At 46.0% G+C, this 20112-nt stretch overlaps 1 protein-coding gene and 1 long non-coding RNA gene across 5 annotated transcripts in view; one reads left to right on the forward strand and one right to left on the reverse strand.

Moving 5' to 3' along the window:
* Nucleotides 1-11: 11 nt before the first annotated feature.
* Nucleotides 12-5774, forward strand: LOC139394676 (uncharacterized). The gene is made up of 3 exons (XR_011629842.1): nucleotides 12-66; nucleotides 625-681; nucleotides 5571-5774. It is a non-coding gene; the product is annotated as an uncharacterized lncRNA (long non-coding RNA).
* A 4436-nt stretch (nucleotides 5775-10210) lies between these two features.
* LOC139394678 (proto-oncogene vav-like) overlaps nucleotides 10211-20112 on the reverse strand; it is a 53201-nt gene continuing 43299 nt past the window's right edge. For 3 of the 4 annotated variants that reach the window (XM_071142770.1, XM_071142769.1, XM_071142768.1), the window contains 7 exons: nucleotides 17725-17790; nucleotides 16795-16826; nucleotides 15827-15937; nucleotides 15619-15706; nucleotides 12493-12616; nucleotides 11965-12116; nucleotides 10211-10959 (listed from right to left, as the gene is read on the reverse strand). In XM_071142770.1, the coding sequence (XP_070998871.1) occupies nucleotides 10906-10959; nucleotides 11965-12116; nucleotides 12493-12616; nucleotides 15619-15706; nucleotides 15827-15937; nucleotides 16795-16826; nucleotides 17725-17790 (627 nt within the window). In that variant the 3' untranslated portion in view covers nucleotides 10211-10905. Of the gene's footprint in view, nucleotides 10960-11964; nucleotides 12117-12411; nucleotides 12617-15618; nucleotides 15707-15826; nucleotides 15938-16794; nucleotides 16827-17724; nucleotides 17791-20112 lie in introns of all 4 variants that reach the window. The other variant, XM_071142767.1, reaches the window with a different exon arrangement.

Consider the following 20112-nt stretch of genomic DNA (forward strand, 5'->3'; position numbering starts at 1 on the left):
GGAACGCTTTACGACTACCCAGGCTGAAACGATTCTGATTTTCGCTAACGACTAGCTATCAATAAGGTAATATCTGTACTTATACGATATTTTATCAATGGTATAGACCAATAAACATGTGAGGAAACGTCAATATCTAAGACGTAATGCTTTATTTATTTTTTCAGTGGTTGTTGATGAAGCGCTAACTAGCTCTGCTAACATTAGCCAACTCCACATGACAACATTACGTTTATTGTCCTAGCTGTTATGTTAGCTGCTAAGTAACATTACATTATTGGAGTTGTAATGACAAACAACTGGAACATCATCCTTGTATTGTAATCACCACTGTTGTGTAACCAACTAAAGTTCGCTAGTTAGTTTAAACTGTGTGCTGTTTCACGCCACTTCGATACGAAGTGATTTTCGTAGCAGGTTATGAGAGCATTTTTCGCTAACCCGTCTTAACCTCAGTCTCCTAACCGACTACGTTAATTATCCTAACCCGCTTTAAGTTCTGACCTGCTACGAAAAAGTCACTTCCGTATCGTAGTAGTTTGCAAATAGTGTTTATCGTATGTTCACGGTGTCATACTGTACCGCTGTCTCAACCAACTCTCCCCGTCTCTCTCTGCGGATCAGGATGATTGAGGTGGTTTGCAATGACCGGCTGGGCAAGAAGGTTCGGGTGAAGTGCAAGTATCCTTTTACTAAACTGACCACCATGCTAGTCTTACAGCACAGACTAGCCTACGCCATTCATAGACTGCATCTGATTTAGCGCCTATTGGCGATAGTAACACACTGTTACAATAGTATGTGAATACCCCTTCAAATGAGTGGATTCAGCTATTTCAGCCACACCCGTTGCTGACAGGTGTATAAAATCGAGCGCACAGCCATGCAATCTCCATAGACAAACATTGGCAGTAGAATGACCTTACTGAAGAGCTCAGTGACTTTCAATGTGGCATCATCATAGGATGATTATTGCTGTTATTGTGAAGTGGAAACATCTAGGAGCAACAACGGCTCAGCCGCGAAGTGGTAAGCCAAACAAGCTCACAGAACGGGGCCGCTGCAGCGCGTTAAAAATTGTCTGTCCTCGGTTGCAACACTTACTACCGAGTTCCAAACTGCCTCGGGGAAGCGACGTCAGCGCAAGAACTGTTCGTCAGGAGCTTCACGAAATGGGTTTCCATGGCCGAGCAGCCACGCATAACCCTAAGATCACCATGAGCAATGCCCAGTGTCGGCTGGAGTGGTGGAAAGCTCGCCGCCATTGGAGCAGTGGAAATGCGTTCTCTGGAGTGATGAATCACGCTTCACCATCTGGTAGTCCGATGGACGAATCTGGGTTTGGCGGATGCCAGGAGAACGCGACCTGCCCCCATGCATTGTGCCAACTGTAAAGTTTGGTGGAGGAGGAGGAATAATGGTCTGGGGATGTTTTTCATGGTTCGGGTCCCTTAGTTCCAGTGAAGGGAAATCTTAACACTACAGCACACAATGACATTCTAGACGATTCTGTGCTTCCAACTCTGTCTCAACAGTTTTGGGAAGGCCCTCTCCTGTTTCAGCTGGCTCCCTGTCTCAACAGTTTAGGGAGGGCCCTCTCCTGTTTCAGCTGGCTCCCTGTCTCAACAGTTTAGGGAAGGCCCTCTCCTGTGTCAGCTGGCTCCCGTGCACAGCGAGGTTCATACAGACATTGTTTGTTGAGATCGTTTTGGAAGAACTCGACTGGCCTGCACAGAGCCCTGACCTCAACCCCCATCGAACACCTGTGGGATAAATTGGAACGCCGACTGCCCAACATCAGTCCCCGACCTCACTAGTGCTCTTGTGGCTGAATGGAAGCAAGCCGCCCCAGCAATGTTCCAACATCTAGTGGAAAGCCTTCCCAGAAGAGTGGAGGCTGTTATAGCAGCAATGTTCCATCATCTAGTGGAAAGCCTTCCCAGAAGAGGTGGAGGCTGTTATAGCAGCAATGTTCCAACATCTAGTGGAAAGCCTTCCCAGAAGAGTGGAGGCTGTTATAGCAGCAATGTTCCATCATCTAGTGGAAAGCCTTCCCAGAAGAGGTGGAGGCTGTTATAGCAGCAATGTTCCAACATCTAGTGGAAAGCCTTCCCAGAAGAGTGGAGGCTGTTATAGCAGCAAAGGGGGGACCAACTCCATATTAATGACCATGATTTTGGAATGAGATGTTCGACGAGCAGGTGTCCACATACCTTTTTTTTAATCCCAGACGCTCGTTCTGAACGTTAAAACGCATCGTTGCGATATGGTTTTGGAAACAAGGAATGTATCTTTCATATCAGCAAGAATTTAAAAAAAATTAAACTAAAGGTTAAATTACTACAGATCTTTTTTGAGGGTTAGGGTTATATAGATGTCTGTAGATGCTGAACCTTCAGAGGTTGCAGGCATAGACACACTATACCAACATGTCGTTAGAGCAGTCATCTGTGTACAGCCTTAACCCTTTCCAGCTCAGAAGACACTATAGGAGACCTGAAGAAGCTCATCGCTGCCCAGACAGGTACGCGGTGGGACAAGATCGTACTCAAGAAATGGTGAGAAAGAAGCCTACGAAGAAGCCCTAGCCTACGAACCAGTGACGAGTCACTTCCCTAGCCTACGAACCAGTGACGAGTCACTTCCCTAGCCTACGAACCAGTGACGAGTCACTTCCCTAGCCTACGAACCAGTGACGAGTCACTTCCCTGGCCTACGAACCAGTGACGAGTCACCTCCCTGGCCTACGAACCAGTGACGAGTCACTTCCCTGGCCTACGAACCAGTGACGAGTCACCTCCCTGGCCTACGAACCAGTGACGAGTCACTTCCCTAGCCTACGAACCAGTGACGAGTCACTTCCCTAGCCTACGAACCAGTGACGAGTCACTTCCCTGGCCTACGAACCAGTGACGAGTCACTTCCCTGGCCTACGAACCAGTGACGAGTCACTTCCCTAGCCTACGAACCAGTGACGGGTCACTTCCCTAGTCTACGAACCAGGGACGGGTCACTTCCCTAGCCTACGAACCAGTGACGGGTCACTTCCCTAGTCTACGAACCAGGGACGGGTCACTTCCCTGGCCTACGAACCAGTGACGGGTCACTTCCCTAGTCTACGAACCAGGGACGAGTCACTTCCCTGGCCTACGAACCAGTGACGGGTCACTTCCCTAGTCTACGAACCAGGGACGGGTCACTTCCCTAGTCTACGAACCAGTGACGGGTCACTTCCCTAGTCTACGAACCAGGGACGGGTCACTTCCCTAGTCTACAAACCAGGGACGGGTCACTTCCCTAGCCTACGAACCAGTGACGGGTCACTTCCCTAGTCTACGAACCAGGGACGGGTCACTTCCCTAGCCTACGAACCAGTGACGAGTCACCTCCCTAACCTAACAATTCCACAACTACTACCTTATACACACAAGTGTAAAGGGATAAAGAATATGTACATAAAGATATGTGAATGAGTGATGGTACAGAACGACATAGGCAAGATGCAGTAGATGGTATCGAGTACAGTATATACATATACATATGAGATGAGTAATGTAGGGTATGTAAACATTATATTAAGTAGCATTGTTTAAAGTGGCTAGTGATACATGTATTACATAAAGATGCAGTAGATGATATCGAGTACAGTATATACATATGAGATGAGTAATGTAAACAAAGTGGCATAGTTTAAAGTGGCTAGTGATACATAATTTACATAAAGATGCAGTAGATGATAGAGTACAATATATACATATGAGATGAGTAATGTAGGGTATGTAAACATTATATTAAGTAGCATTGTTTAAAGTGGCTAGTGATTATATTTTACATCAATTCCCATTATTAAAGTGGCTGGAGTTGAGTCGGTGTGTTGGCAGCAGCCAAGTATGTATGTCACTGTTGGTCAGATCCTGTAAGTAAGTATTTCACTGTTGGTTAGAGCCTGTAAATATGTCACTGTTGTATTCGGGCACACGTGACAAACTTTGATTTAGATTTAGCTGCGTCACTCGGAAACTTGTTAGTTGTGGCATATTTGGAACCAGTGACAAGTCACTTCTCCTTCTCTTCCTCCTGTATTATTCAGACTGGTCTCTGTGTCGTCTGCGTTTGTATCCAGGGTAACGTGTTAGAATATTAAGGTAGAAATGTAGAACCTGCAAGCCTCTGTGACGTGTAGAATAAGGAATCACGTCATTTCTATCTGAAACGTTCCGGAAGGAATCTGGTCGAGGCTGTGTTCTTCCTCTGTGACATGTAGAATAAGGAATCATGTAATTTCTATCTGAAACATTCCGGAAGGAACCTGGTCGAGGCTGTGTTCTTCCTCTGTGACATGTAGAATAAGGAATCATGTCATTTCTATCTGAAACATTCCGGAAGGAACCTGGTCGAGGGCGTGTTCTTCCTCTGTGATATGTAGAATAAGGAATCATGTCATTTCTATCTGAAACATTCCGGAAGGAACCTGGTCGAGGGCGTGTTCTTCCTCTGTGACATGTAGAATAAGGAATCATGTCATTTCTATCTGAAACGTTCCGGAAGGAATCTGGTCGAGGCCGTGTTCTTCCTCTGTGACTAACTTCCTGTTTTCTCCTCTCAGGTACACCATATTCAAGGACCACGTGTCTCTGGGAGACTGTATCCTTTTTGAGCCCTCCGAAGTGCAGTTTCACTGTTTGACCACCGGATGGCGTTTTATTGTCGTGAGTCTCGTCCTGGAGGCACAACTGGGCCATTTCCCCTTAGACAGAGCAGCGGCAAAGTCAAACGTGGCTATATTGTTTTCATGCATTTTTTACAATAATGCGCTTTTTGGTGTTTTAAATTAGGGTTAGGCATTAGGTTCAACAGTGTGTTTTAAATTAGGGTTAGGCATTAGGTTCAACAGTGTGGTTAGGCATTAGGCATTAGGTTCAACAGTGTGGTTAGGGTTAGGCATTAGGTTCAACAGTGTGCTTTAAATTAGGGTTAGGCATTAGGTTCAACAGTGTGGTTAAGTGTAAAATCAGATTTGATGACTTTGTGGCTGTGCCAGCTAGTGACCATTGCAGAGCTGCCTCCAGAACAACATTCATGACAAAGAATACTGAAACAGCTGTTTAACCAAGAGGAAATAGAACACTATTGAGCCCTTAGAACAGCAGTTTCACTCTGACCAGGGAGGAATCTGTAAACTGGGCGATACTGAGCCAACATGTCTGCTTTCCTTCCAGGTTTTGCTACTGTTAAATATAGTAAGGAGAGAAACACACAGCAACATTTGAATGTCTCCTCCTCCTCTTCATTTTATCTGATGGTAATTGTCAGAGTGGGTTTCTACATGTAAGCAACGTTTTTGTTATTGAGAAATGCTGTTGGTGAAGTATTGCCTTGAAAGTGAGGAGTTTCCTGGTTTAGTTCATGATATTGAGGGAAACTCGGGGAAATGATTTGGTTGTGCAACTCGAGACATTTGACACACACACACACACACGGTACATCTGGCATATGGATGGTGTTTGTGTGGGACTACTGATCATCACCACCACCACCACTGTTCTCCTCCTTAACTCACCTGTCTGCAGATGAGATCCATGATGGGCAGAACCTGGAGCTGTACTACCAGTAGAAGACTGAGGACACACACCACACACACAATTCTATGTAATAACAAGGCTTGAGTTTGTTGATCATTGGATCCGGGTTTTGCGGAAGACATTGTTGGTGTTCTAGTGATGAAATGTTTTGATATTGTTTGGAAATAAAAGCAAATATTTATATTAGTTTAATTTGTCTCCATCTCTAACTGGCTTTATTATCTGGGAGTGTCCCACACAGCACCCTATTCCCTATATAGTGCACTACTATAGACCAGACTCTGTTCTGTCTAGGTAAGAGGTTCCCTATATAGTGCACTACTATAGACCAGACTCTGTTCTGTATAGGTAAGAGGTTCCCTATATAGTGCACTACTATAGACCATACTCTGTTCTGTCTAGGTAAGAGGTTCCCTATATAGTGCACTACTATAGACCAGACTCTTATGTCCAGGTAAGAGGTTCTCTATATAGTGCACTACTATAGACCAGACTCTGTTCTGTCTAGGTAAGAGGTTCCCTATATAGTGCACTACTATAGACCAGACTCTGTTCTGTCTAGGTAAGAGGTTCCCTATATAGTGCACTACTATAGACCAGACTCTGTTCTGTCTAGGTAAGAGGTTCCCTATATAGTGCACTACTATAGACCAGACTCTGTTCTGTCTAGGTAAGAGGTTCCCTATATAGTGCACTACTATAGACCAGACTCTGTTCTGTCTAGGTAAGAGGTTCCCTATATAGTGCACTACTATAGACCAGACTCTGTTCTGTCTAGGTAAGAGGTTCTCTATATAGTGCACTACTATAGACCAGACTCTGTTCTGTCTAGGTAAGAGGTTCCCTATATAGTGCACTACTATAGACCAGACTCTTATGTCCAGGTAAGAGGTTCTCTATATAGTGCACTACTATAGACCAGACTCTGTTCTGTCTAGGTAAGAGGTTCTCTATATAGTGCACTACTATAGACCAGACTCTGTTCTGTCTAGGTAAGAGGTTCCCTATATAGTGCACTACTATAGACCAGACTCTGTTCTGTCTAGGTAAGAGGTTCCCTATATAGTATACTACTATAGACCAGACTCTGTTCTGTCTAGGTAAGAGGTTCTCTATATAGTGCACTACTATAGACCAGACTCTGTTCTGTCTAGTAGGTAAGAGGTTCTCTATATAGTGCACTACTATAGACCAGACTCTGTTCTGTCTAGGTAAGAGGTTCTCTATATAGTGCACTACTATAGACCAGACTCTGTTCTGTCTAGGTAAGAGGTTCCCTATATAGTGCACTACTATAGACCAGACTCTGTTCTGTCTAGGTCAGAGGTTCTCTATATAGTATACTACTATAGACCAGACTCTGTTCTGTCTAGGTAAGAGGTTCTCTATATAGTATACTACTATAGACCAGACTCTGTTCTGTTTAGGTAAGAGGTTCTCTATATAGTATACTACTATAGACCAGACTCTGTTCTGTCTAGGTAAGAGGTTCCCTATATAGTGCACTACTATAGACCAGACTCTGTTCTGTCTAGGTAAGAGGTTCCCTATATAGTGCACTACTATAGACCAGACTCTGTTCTGTCTAGGTAAGAGGTTCCCTATATAGTGCACTACTATAGACCATACTCTGTTCTGTCTAGGTAAGAGGTTCCCTATATAGTGCACTACTATAGACCAGACTCTTATGTCCAGGTAAGAGGTTCCCTATATAGTGCACTACTATAGACCAGACTCTGTTCTGTCTAGGTAAGAGGTTCCCTATATAGTGCACTACTATAGACCAGACTCTGTTCTGTCTAGGTAAGAGGTTCCCTATATAGTGCACTACTATAGACCATACTCTGTTCTGTCTAGGTAAGAGGTTCCCTATATAGTGCACTACTATAGACCAGACTCTGTTCTGTCTAGGTAAGAGGTTCCCTATATAGTATACTACTATAGACCAGACTCTGTTCTGTCTAGGTAAGAGGTTCCCTATATAGTGCACTACTATAGACCAGACTCTGTTCTGTCTAGGTAAGAGGTTCCCTATATAGTATACTACTATAGACCAGACTCTGTTCTGTCTAGGTAAGAGGTTCTCTATATAGTGCACTACTATAGACCAGACTCTGTTCTGTCTAGTAGGTAAGAGGTTCTCTATATAGTGCACTACTATAGACCAGACTCTGTTCTGTCTAGGTAAGAGGTTCTCTATATAGTGCACTACTATAGACCAGACTCTGTTCTGTCTAGGTAAGAGGTTCCCTATATAGTGCACTACTATAGACCAGACTCTGTTCTGTCTAGGTAAGAGGTTCTCTATATAGTGCACTACTATAGACCAGACTCTGTTCTGTCTAGGTAAGAGGTTCTCTATATAGTATACTACTATAGACCAGACTCTGTTCTGTCTAGGTAAGAGGTTCCCTATATAGTATACTACTATAGACCAGACTCTGTTCTGTCTAGGTAAGAGGTTCTCTATATAGTATACTACTATAGACCAGACTCTGTTCTGTCTAGGTAAGAGGTTCTCTATATAGTATACTACTATAGACCAGACTCTGTTCTGTCTAGGTAAGAGGTTCTCTATATAGTATACTACTATAGACCAGACTGTTCTGTCTAGGTAAGAGGTTCTCTATATAGTGCACTACTATAGACCAGACTGTTCTGTCTAGGTAAGAGGTTCCCTATATAGTGCACTACTATAGACCAGACTCTGTTCTGTCTAGGTAAGAGGTTCCCTATATAGTATACTACTATAGACCAGACTCTGTTCTGTGCCATTTGGGACAGAACCTCTGAATATTAGTCAATATTAACTGCAACGATGTTAAAGGTAGTCTCATCGATGTGGCGAAGATTCACAGAGTAAACGGCATAGTGGGTCCATTTCCGCATCAGCTAAGAGCGTTGAAGCGCGAGGCTCAACTTCTCTGCTGTTTTGCTGCGGCGTTGTAACCGTGGAGACCGTTGCTCTGTGTGATTGTCTGAGAGAGAAGACTCTCTCCATCTCGCTCGTCTCCGCTGCGGTGCTGCTCGTGGCAACCTCATTTCAGAGTTTAAATATTGAACACGCCGAATGGCACGTGTCTTTTTTTCCCCCTGTTGCTCGTTTGAAAAACGAGATTCAGTCTTGGAGGTGTTTCCTGACCGATTCCGCGTTTGGTTTTATTGAGGTTTGTCCCCCATGAGATACTGTACACACGGAAGCCTATTTCAATTCCTCAGAATTAATTGAAGACAACTAAAAAAAAATCTTTATTTTGTTATTCTTTTCTGAGGATGTTTTAGTTGTGCAATTTTACATGGAGGTGTTTAGTGCAGTATTTCGTAACGAAAATTGCGACGTGTTGTCTTAAGTACACAAAGTAGACCTGCCCAGCAGACCGATCTATGCTATTGGATAGAGAGCTGTCACCGCAGCGGTTTACCCCACGTTAGTGGGCAAACGGGTCATTGTCCAATCAAAACACAACCTTCATTTACCAATTGTGACACTCCGTCTTAGACAAGCCCGACTTTATGACCAAAATGATCCTATGTACACGTTGTAGTCCATCTAGACACTATAATAACTGACTCGTATCTGTTTTCAAAGGGACGTGTTGCTTTTAAAAAGGCATTCGCTCATTGTACATAGTTCATGTTAACATGACAGAGACAGACCACGTGGTACGTCCGAGGTTTTATTCACAGCAGAAACATTGAATCAGTGCATTGAGTTCTACACACAGGAGGAAGCCAGGGGGTCCCTCCACGTTAACATGTCTGACGGGGCTGTATCCGTGTGTAGTGGGGGGGGGGGGGGGGGGGGGGTCATAGAGATGGAAAGAGGCCATATCATTGTATCCGTCCCACTACGGCGTCTGTGACATCATGGGCAGTGCCATTGAGGCCATTTTGAAGCAGTCCCATTTCCTTCTTCACGATTGGCTGATACCTCCTGATGACCCGGGCTGCACATGACTCCCAACAAGGTCACCAGTAGGAATCAGCCAATGAAGTTGGAATTCCCAGCCAGTTGACTACATTGAAATGGTGGAAGCCCTCAATGGTGCTGCCCCGTGCTAATACAACCTTTTGGCCACTAGAGGCCTCTATCATTCTCTATGGTGGTGGTAAATCTTCCACCATATTGCCTCTATCATTCTCTATGGTGGTGGTAAATCTTCCACCATATTGCCTCTATCATTCTCTATGGTGGTGGTAAATCTTCCACCATATTGCCTCTATCATTCTCTATGGTGGTGGTAAATCTTCCACCATATTGCCTCTATCATTCTCTATGGTGGTGGTAAATCATCCACCATATTGCCTCTATCATTCTCTATGGTGGTGGTAAATCTTCCACCATATTGCCTCTATCATTCTCTATGGTGGTGGTAAATCTTCCACCATATTGCCTCTATCATTCTCTATGGTGGTGGTAAATCTTCCACCATATTGCCTCTATCATTCTCTATGGTGGTGGTAAATCTTCCACCATATTGCCTCTATCTTGCAGATCAAACATTTAACGCCTCCACGCAGTCTATTTCATTTTTATTTTAAATCATCACTGGATCATCACTGGATCATCACTGGATGTCTAATGAATCACTGTGTTTACTTCAGTTCAACTTAAAATAAATGTTTTATAATTTATTTCCCTGAGCCTTCTTCAGCCATTGGAATGCTCAGTCTGATCGTGTCGGTGTGTTGATGGAAATTTAAATATATTTACATGCACAGCTCTGATTGGCGGATAGGATTGTCTAGACTCTAGAGCAGGGATGGGCAGCTCCAGTCCTCGGGGCCCTGATTGGTGTCACACTTCAGCCCCAGCTAAGACATCTGACTCCAGTAATGCAATGATCATGTTCTTCAGTTCAAAATTACAGTCAGTTTAATCAGCTGTGTTTGCTAGGGAAACAGTGTGACTGGAGTTGCCCATCCCTGCACTACAGCCTACCCAGCTTACCCCTTCAAAGTAGGTGGAGACATATGCAAATAAAAGATGACTGGTCATTGGTCAGAAAAATCAGATCAGATTGTGATGTCATGCTGTGGGTCAAAAACTCCATCCCACCTGAACAGGCTGAAATTCCAAGCATTGTTTTCAAAATGACATTATCGTAATTTTATACAATTTCAGAGTGTTATTTAACCTCATAGTGTGAAGATATTGTTGAAAAAAACTAAACAGTAAAATCACATTTTTGACTGCACTGGTTAGGGCCAAGGGAAGGGGTAGGGATTGAATTGGGACACACTGTCTCTTTCACACACAGGTGAAGGTGTGACAGTGAGGCGACATCAGCAGTAGTCACACAGGTGAAGGTGTGAGGTGACATCAGCAGTAGTCAGAGTAATCCTCTTCTACATAGTTAGCTGGGAACAGACCGACCTACAGACAGAGAGACGGGAGTTAGCTGGGAACAGACCGACCTACAGACAGAGAGAGGAGTGTTCAACAATTTGTGTGTTGGAAAAGCATTCCAGGTGAAGCTGGTTGAGAGAATGCTGAGAGTGTGCAAAGCTGTCATCAAGGCAAAGGGTGGCTACTTTGAAGAATCTAAAATATATTTTGATTTGTTTAACACTTTTGTGTTATTTCATAGTTTTGATGTCTTCACTGTTATTCTACAATGTAGAAATAAAGAAAAGCCCTTGAATGAGGAGGTGTTCTAGAACCCTTGAATGAGGAGGTGTTCTAGAACCCTGGAATGAGGAGGTGTTCTAGAACCCTTGAATGAGGAGGTGTTCTAGAACCCTGGAATGAGGAGGTGTGTCCAAACTGTTGACCGTACATGTTGACAGGTGTATGTGTGAGGATCCTACTGCATGTGAATGTGTGTGTGTGTACTGTGTACTGTGTGTGTGTACTGTGTGTGTGTACTGTGTGTGTGTACTGTGTGTGTGTGTGTGTGTACTGTGTGTGTGTACTGTGTGTGTGTGTGTACTGTGTGTGTGTGTGTGTGTGTGTACTGTGTGTACTGTGTGTGTGTGTGTGTGTACTGTGTGTGTGTGTGTGTGTACTGTGTGTGTGTGTGTGTGTGTGTGTACTGTGTGTACTGTGTGTGTGTGTGTGTGTGTGTGTGTGTGTGTGTGTGTGTGTGTGTGTACTGTGTGTGTGTGTGTGTGTGTGTGTGTGCTGTGTGTGGGACGGTGTGTGTGTGTGTGTGTGTGTGTGTGTGTGTGTGTGTGTGTGTGTGTGTGTGTGTGTGTGTACTGTGTGTGGGACGGTGTGTGTGTGTGTGTGTGTGTGTGTGTGTACTGTGTGTGTGTGTGTGTGTGTACTGTGTGTGTACTGTGTGTGTGTGTACTGTGTGTGTGTGTGTGTGTGTGTGTGTGTGTGTGTGTGTGTGTGTGTGTGTGTGTGTGTGTGTGTGTACTGTGTGTTGGTCCTCACCCGTCCATAGACCTCTCCTTTCCACCATCCATTGTGAGCTTTCTTAGACAGGACCTTGACTGTGTCTCCTTCTCTCAGAGACAGCTCTGTACGGTCTCTGGCTGAGAAGTCATACCTGGCCCGAGCTGTGCCAAACGAACGCATACTGCCACCTAGAGGAGAGAGGGAGAGAGGTGAGCGTGGGTGTGTGTGTGTTGAAACAGACAGTATTTGAGAGTACTTATATTTGAGGTTATGGAAGGAAATAAGTTGAGGTTTGTAGGAAGTCTTGAGTGTTTGTGTGTGTGTGTGTGTGTGTGTGTGTGTGTGTGTGTGTGTGTGTGTGTGTGTGTGTGTGTGTGTGTGTGTGTGTGTGTGTGTGTGTACCTGTGGAGGGTGTGTTGAAGGGTGTATCACTCTGTTCAGGCTGGTTGAAGGGGGTCTGGAGGGTGGTGTGTGTGTGTGTACCTGGGGAGGGTGTGTTGAAGGGTGTATCACTCTGTTCAGGCTGATAGAAGGGGGTCTGGAGGGTGTTCTGTGTGTGTGTACCTGGGGAGGGTGTGTTGAAGGGTGTATCACTCTGTTCAGGCTGATTGAAGGGGGTCTGGAGGGTGGTGTCCACATCCTTAAAATACTCCTTCAATGAATGTTGCTGGTAGAACTGAACCATCTCCTAACAGAGAGATGAGGGGAGAGAGAGGGGGGAGAGAGGTAGGGCCAAGGGGAGAGAGAGAGAGGGGGAGATGGGGGAGGGGAGAGAGAGATAGGGGAAGGGGAGAGAGAGAGAGGGGGAGATGTGGGAGGGGAGAGAGATAGGGGAAGGGGAGAGAGAGAGGGGGAGATGGGGAGGGGAGAGAGAGATAGGGTAGATGGGGGAGGGGAGAGAGAGGGGGAGGGGAGAGAGAGAGAGGGGGAGATGGGGAGGGGAGAGAGAGATAGGGGAGATGGGGGAGGGGAGAGAGAGGGGGGAGGGGAGAGAGAGAGAGAGAGGGGGAGATGGGGGAGGGGGGAGATGGGGGAGGGGAGAGAGAGAGGGGGGGAGGGGAGAGAGAGAGGGGGAGAGGAGAGAGAGAGAGGGGGAGATGTGGGAGGGGAGAGAGAGATAGGGGAAGGGGAGAGAGAGAGGGGGAGAGGAGAGAGAGAGAGGGGGAGATGTGGGAGGGGAGAGAGAGATAGGGGAAGGGGAGAGAGAGAGGGGGAGATGGGGGAGGGGAGAGAGAGAGATGTGAAAAGTGCTTTACAAAAAAAAGTTAAACATGTTTACATTTACAAGAAAAACGGATGAAAGGTAGAGGGAGAGAGACGAGGAGGGTAGACAGAGAGATAAGAGGGAGAGAGACGAGGAGGGTAGACAGAGAGATAAGAGGGAGAGAGACGAGGAGGGTAGACAGAGAGATAAGAGGGAGAGAGACGAGGAGGGTAGACAGAGAGATAAGAGGGAGAGAGATGAGGAGAGTAGACAGAGAGATAAGAGGGAGAGAGATGAGGAGGGTAGACAGAGAGATAAGAGGGAGAGAGACGAGGAGGGTAGACAGAGAGATAAGAGGGAGAGAGACGAGGAGGGTAGACAGAGAGATAAGAGGGAGAGAGATGAGGAGGGTAGACAGAGAGATAAGAGGGAGAGAGACGAGGAGGGTAGACAGAGAGATAAGAGGGAGAGAAACGAGGAGGGTAGACAGAGAGATGAGAGAGGAGGAGGGTAGACAGAGAGATGAGAGATGAGGAGGGTAGACAGAGAGATAAGAGGGAGAGAGACGAGGAGCGGAGACAGAGAGATAAGAGGGAGAGAGACGAGGAGGGTAGACAGAGAGATAAGAGGGAGAGAGACGAGGAGGGTAGACAGAGAGATAAGAGGGAGAGAGACGAGGAGGGTAGACAGAGAGATAAGAGGGAGAGAGACGAGGAGGGTAGACAGAGAGATAAGAGGGAGAGAGACGAGGAGGGTAGACAGAGAGATAAGAGGGAGAGAGATGAGGAGGGTAGACAGAGAGATAAGAGGGAGAGAGAGGAGGAGGGTAGACAGAGAGATGAGAGATGAGGAGGGTAGACAGAGAGATAAGAGAGAGAGAGAAACAAGGACGGTAGACTGAGAGATGAGAGGGAGAGAAACGAGGAGGGTAGACAGAGAGATAAGAGGGAGATAGACGAGGAGGGTAGACAGAGAGATAAGAGGGAGAGAGACGAGGAGGGTAGACAGAGAGATAAGAGGGAGAGAGATGAGGAGGGTAGACAGAGAGATAAGAGGGAGAGAGAGGAGGAGGGTAGACAGAGAGATGAGAGATGAGGAGGGTAGACAGAGAGATAAGAGAGAGAGAAACAAGGACGGTAGACTGAGAGATGAGAGGGAGAGAAACGAGGAGGGTAGACAGAGAGATAAGAGGGAGATAGACGAGGAGGGTAGACAGAGAGATACGAGGGGGAGAGACGAGGAGGGTAGACAGAGAGATAAGAGGGAGAGAGACGAGGAGGGTAGACAGAGAGATAAGAGGGAGAGAGAGGAGGAGGATAGACAGAGAGATAAGAGGGAGAGAAACGAGGAGGGTAGACTGAGAGATGAGAGGGAGAGAAACGAGGAGGGTAGACTGAGAGATGAGAGGGAGAGAAACGGTGAGGGTAGACAGAGAGATGAGGAGGGTAGACAGAGAGATGAGGAGGGTAGACAGAGATGAGAGGAAGAGGGAGAGAGAGATGAGGGTAGACAGAGAGATGAGGAGGGTAGACAGAGATGAGAGGAAGAAGGAGAGAGAGATGAAGGTAGACAGAGATGAGAGGAAGAGGGAGAGAGAGAGATGAGGGTAGACTGAGAGATGAGGAGGGTAGACAGAGATGAGAGGAAGAGGGAGAGAGAGATGAGGGTAGACAGAGAGATATGAGGAAGAGGGAGAGAGACGAGGAGGGTAGACAGAGAGATGAGAGGAAGTGGGAGAGAGACGAGGAGGGTAGACAGCGAGACGAGGAGGGTAGACAGAGAGACGAGGAGGGTAGACAGAGAGACGAGGAGGGTAGACAGAGAGACGAGCAGGGTAGACAGAGAGACGAGGAGTGTAGACAGAGAGACGAGGAGGGTAGACAGAGAGACGAGGAGGGTAGACAGAGAGACGACGAGGAGGGTAGACAGAGAGACGAGGAGGGTAGACAGAGAGACGAGGAGGGTAGACAGAGAGAGGAGGAGGGTAGACAGAGAGACGAGGAGGGTAGACAGAGAGACGAGGAGGGTAGACAGAGAGACGAGGAGGGTAGACAGAGGGATGAGGAGGGTAGACAGAGAGACGAGGAGGGTAGACAGATAGACGAGGAGGGTAGACAGAGAGACGAGGAGGGTAGACAGAGAGACGAGGAGGGTAGACAGAGAGACGAGGAGGGTAGACAGAGAGACGAGGAGGGTAGACAGAGAGACGAGGAGGGTAGACAGAGAGACGAGGAGGGTAGACAGAGGGATGAGGAGGGTAGACAGAGATGAGGAGGGTAGACAGAGAGACGAGGAGGGTAGACAGATAGACGAGGAGGGTAGACAGAGAGACGAGGAGCGTAGACAGAGAGACGAGGAGGGTAGACAGAGAGACGAGGAGGGTAGACAGAGAGACGAGGAGGGCAGACAGAGAGACGAGGAGGGTAGACAGAGAGACGAGGAGGGTAGACAGAGAGACGAGGAGGGAAAGAAGGGGAATGACGTACGATTAACCCTTTGAATGCTTTCTTCTCGTTGATGCGGTAGAGGCCTTCTGTTGACGTGATCTTGATGTGTCTGATGTCCATGTTAAACCTGGAGGAGACAGAGTGAATGAGAATCAGTGTGTGTGTGAGAGAGTAAGATTGTGTGTGTGAAAGAGGAAGATTGCCAGCTGTTAGCCTTTCTGATTGGCCAATAAGGAGGCAGGCTCACTTGAGGCTGATTGCGAACTCTCCTCCGTCTTTCTGGCGGACCAGAAACGTTCCGTCGGACCGTGAAATCAGGAGGTTCTTCGCCGCTGACCGGTCCATGTTCCCCGCAAACCTAGAACCCAAATCACTTAAATGACCAAACCTAGAACCCATTGCAGTTGCGTTGGAACAATACAAAAACCTTTCCCATGATTGCTATCAATAACTATTTTCAAACACAGAACACTTCCAATCCTAGAACCCTGCAGTGTTACCACACTCTTAGAAAAAGGTGATATCTAGAACCTAAAAGGGTTCTTCGGCTGTCCCCATAAGAGAAACCTTTGAAGAATTATTTTTGGTTTCAGAGAGAACCCTTTTGGTTCCAGGTAGAACCCTTTCCATGGAAAGGGTTCGACCTGGAACCCTCAACCTGGAACCAAAAAGGGCTCTCCTATGGGGACAGCAGGAGAACCCTTTTGGAACCGTTTTTTCTAAGATTGTAGGTAGTACATATCTAGAGCATCGGTATGAGTGATACCAGGTGGTACATATCTAGAGCATCGGTATGAGTGATACCAGGTGGTACATATCTAGAGCATCGGTATGAGTGATACCAGGTGGTGCATATCTAGAGCATCGGTATGAGTGATACCAGGTGGTACATATCTAGAGCATCGGTATGAGTGATACCAGGTGGTGCATATCTAGAGCATCGGTATGAGTGATACCAGGTGGTACATATCTAGAGCATCGGTATGAGTGATACCAGGTGGTACATATCTACAGCATCGGTATGAGTGATACCAGGTGGTGCATATCTAGAACATCGGTATGAGTGATACCAGGTGGTGCATATCTAGAACATCGGTATGAGTGATACCAGGTGGTACATATCTAAAACATTGGTATGAGTGATACCAAGTGGTACACATCTAGAACATCGGTATGAGTGATACCAGGTGTAAATAGAATGGTATCATTACTCACCATAGGAAGTCGGATAGGTCGGGAGTTGGTCTCTGGGGAGAGAGGTCAGAGGTCAGACAGTTATGAGAACACAACCCATGATTCCTGAAGCACTTAATAAAACGTATGTTGGTATTTCTATCAATACCAGACACGATGAAGCCGACACCTATAACATGGCATGTTGAACAACATGTATGTTGGTATTTCTATCAATACCAGACACGATGAAGCCGACACCTATAACATGGCATGTTGAACAACATGTATGTTGGTATTTCTATCAATACCAGACACGATGAAGCCGACACCTATAACATGGCATGTTGAACAACATGTATGTTGGTATTTCTATCAATACCAGACACGGTGAAGCCGACACCTATAACATGGCATGTTGAACAACATGTATGTTGGTATTTCTATCAATACCAGACACGATGAAGCCGACACCTATAACATGGCATGTTGAACAACATGTATGTTGGTATTTCTATCAATAACAGACACGATGAAGCCGACACCTATAACATGGCATGTTGAACAACATGTATGTTGGTATTTCTATCAATACCAGACACGGTGTAGCCGACACCTATAACATGGCATGTTGAACAACATGTATGTTGGTATTTCTATCAATACCAGACACGATGAAGCCGACACCTATAACATGGCATGTTGAACAACATGTATGTTGGTATTTCTATCAATACCAGACACGGTGTAGCCTAGGGGCGGCAGGATAGCCTAGTGGTTAGAGCGTTGGACTAGTAACCGGAAGGTTGCAAGTTCAAATCCCCGAGCTGACAAGGTCGTTCTGTCCCCACTGTTTCTAGTCCGTCATTGAAAATAAGAATTTGTTCTTAACTGACTTGCCTAGTTTAAATAAAGGTAAAATAAATAATAAACTATGACATGTGTAATCAACTTCAAGTCAGTGGTACTCACAGAGATGAAGGGCTGGACCTTACTGCAGGGGAACCAACCCATCTGACCAATCGTCACGTTCTTGCCCTGAGTGACACACACAGCAGACCAATCAGACGACTGGAACAACACGCCGTCTTACAGTGCCTCCTGTAGCACATTATTGTACAGAAATGATTTACTACAAAGTACATGTTACAATGGTATTGTAATACGCCGAGAGAGAGAGATGCCAGAGAGAGATGCCAGAACTGGACAAGAAACAGACACTCAGCACACAGGGGGACAAACACCTAACTGGAGGTGACAGCCTTCCCTCCCCCATATGCCCCACTAGACACTAAGACAACAAAAAAAACAGGTCACAACTGCAGCTCTGTCGGACGCTGGCTATGTACATAGTAAATGGTAGGCTTCGAGCGGACGCTGGGTATGTACATAGTAAATGGTAGGCTTCGAGCGGACGCTGGGTATGGACATAGTAAATGGTAGGCTTCGAGGGGATGTTGGGTATGGACATAGTAAATGTTAGGCTTCGAGCGGACGCTGGGTATGTACATAGTAAATGGTAGGCTTCGAGGGGATGTTGGGTATGTACATAGTAAATGGTAGGTTTCGAGGGGATGCTGGGTATGGACATAGTAAATGGTAGGCTTCGAGGGGACGCTGGGTATGGACATAGTAAATGGTAGGCTTCGAGGGGAAAATGGCTATGTACATAGTAAATGGTAGGCTTCGAGCGGACGCTGGGTATGTACATAGTAAATGGTAGGCTTCGAGCGGACGCTGGGTATGGACATAGTAAATGGTAGACTTCGAGGGGACGCTGGCTATGTACATAGTAAATGGTAGGCTTCGAGGGGACGCTGGGTATGGACATAGTAAATGGTAGGCTTCGAGGGGAAAATGGCTATGTACATAGTAAATGGTAGGCTTCGAGCGGACGCTGGGTATGTACATAGTAAATGGTAGGCTTCGAGGGGACGCTGGGTATGTACATAGTAAATGGTAGGCTTCGAGGGGACGCTGGGTATGTACATAGTAAATGTTAGGCTTCGAGCGGACGCTGGGTATGTACATAGTAAATGGTAGGCTTCGAGGGGATGTTGGGTATGTACATAGTAAATGGTAGGCTTCGAGGGGACGCTGGGTATGAACATAGTAAATGGTAGGCTTCGAGGGGATGTTGGGTATGAACATAGTAAATGGTAGGCTTCGAGGGGACGCTGGGTATGAACATAGTAAATGGTAGGCTTCGAGGGGACGCTGGGTATGAACATAGTAAATGGTAGGCTTCGAGGGGATGTTGGGTATGTACATAGTAAATGGTAGGCTTCGAGGGGACGCTGGGTATGTACATAGTAAATGGTAGGCTTTGAGGGGACTCTAGGGTATTGACATAGTAAATGGTAGGCTTCGAGGGGACGCTGGGTATGTACATAGTAAATGGTAGGCTTCGAGGGGACGCTGGGTATGGACATAGTAAATGGTAGGCTTCGAGGGGACGCTGCGTATGTACATAGTAAATGGTAGGCTTCGAGGGGACTCTAGGGTATTGACATAGTAAATGGTAGGCTTCGAGGGGACGCTGGGTATGTACATAGTAAATGGTAGGCTTCGAGGGGACATTGGGTATGGACATAGTAAATGGTAGGCTTCGAGGGGACTCCTACGGTAAGTAGGACACCTACAGCTCATCCCTTGGCAGTAGTACTGTAGATTACCACTGATATTCACAGTCAGCCCACTGACACCACTATCAGATCACAGCAACTTCACAGTCTACTCGGACAGAGCAATACTCAACCATGAGGCATCAAAGCCGAAGAACTGAGTAACATTAACAAATGCTATAGATGGAAGGATAGTTGTGTAGAAACCTAACAAAAAACTATTAGGCAACAACAAATTCAATTTAGACAACTTCCTGGACAAAACGTTCCACTGTAGTAGTGAAGGTGTAAACAGTAGAACGCCTAAACATATTGGACCTTTCAGCTTCCTGGACAAAACGTTCCACTGTAGTAGTGAAGGTGTAAACAGTAGAACGCCTAAACATATTGGACCTTTCAGCTTCCTGGACAAACCGTTCCACTGTAGTAGTGAAGGTGTAAACAGTAGAACGCCTAAACATATTGGACCTTTCAGCTTCCCTATCAAATCTAAACATATTGGACCTTTCAGCTTCCCTATCAAATCTAAACATATTGGACCTTTCAGCTTCCCTATCAAATCTAAACATATTGGACCTTTCAGCTTCCCTATCAAATCTAAACATATTGGACCTTTCAGCTTCCCTATCAAATCTAAACATATTGGACCTTTCAGCTTCCCTATCAAATCTAAACATATCAAGCAGAAAACCCAAGAAAATTAACAACAACGGCAAATGGTTTGATCAAGAATGTA

The sequence above is a fragment of the Oncorhynchus clarkii genome, unplaced genomic scaffold, assembly GCF_045791955.1.
Source record: "Oncorhynchus clarkii lewisi isolate Uvic-CL-2024 unplaced genomic scaffold, UVic_Ocla_1.0 unplaced_contig_14129_pilon_pilon, whole genome shotgun sequence".
NCBI classification, from domain to species: Eukaryota; Metazoa; Chordata; class Actinopteri; order Salmoniformes; family Salmonidae; genus Oncorhynchus; species Oncorhynchus clarkii.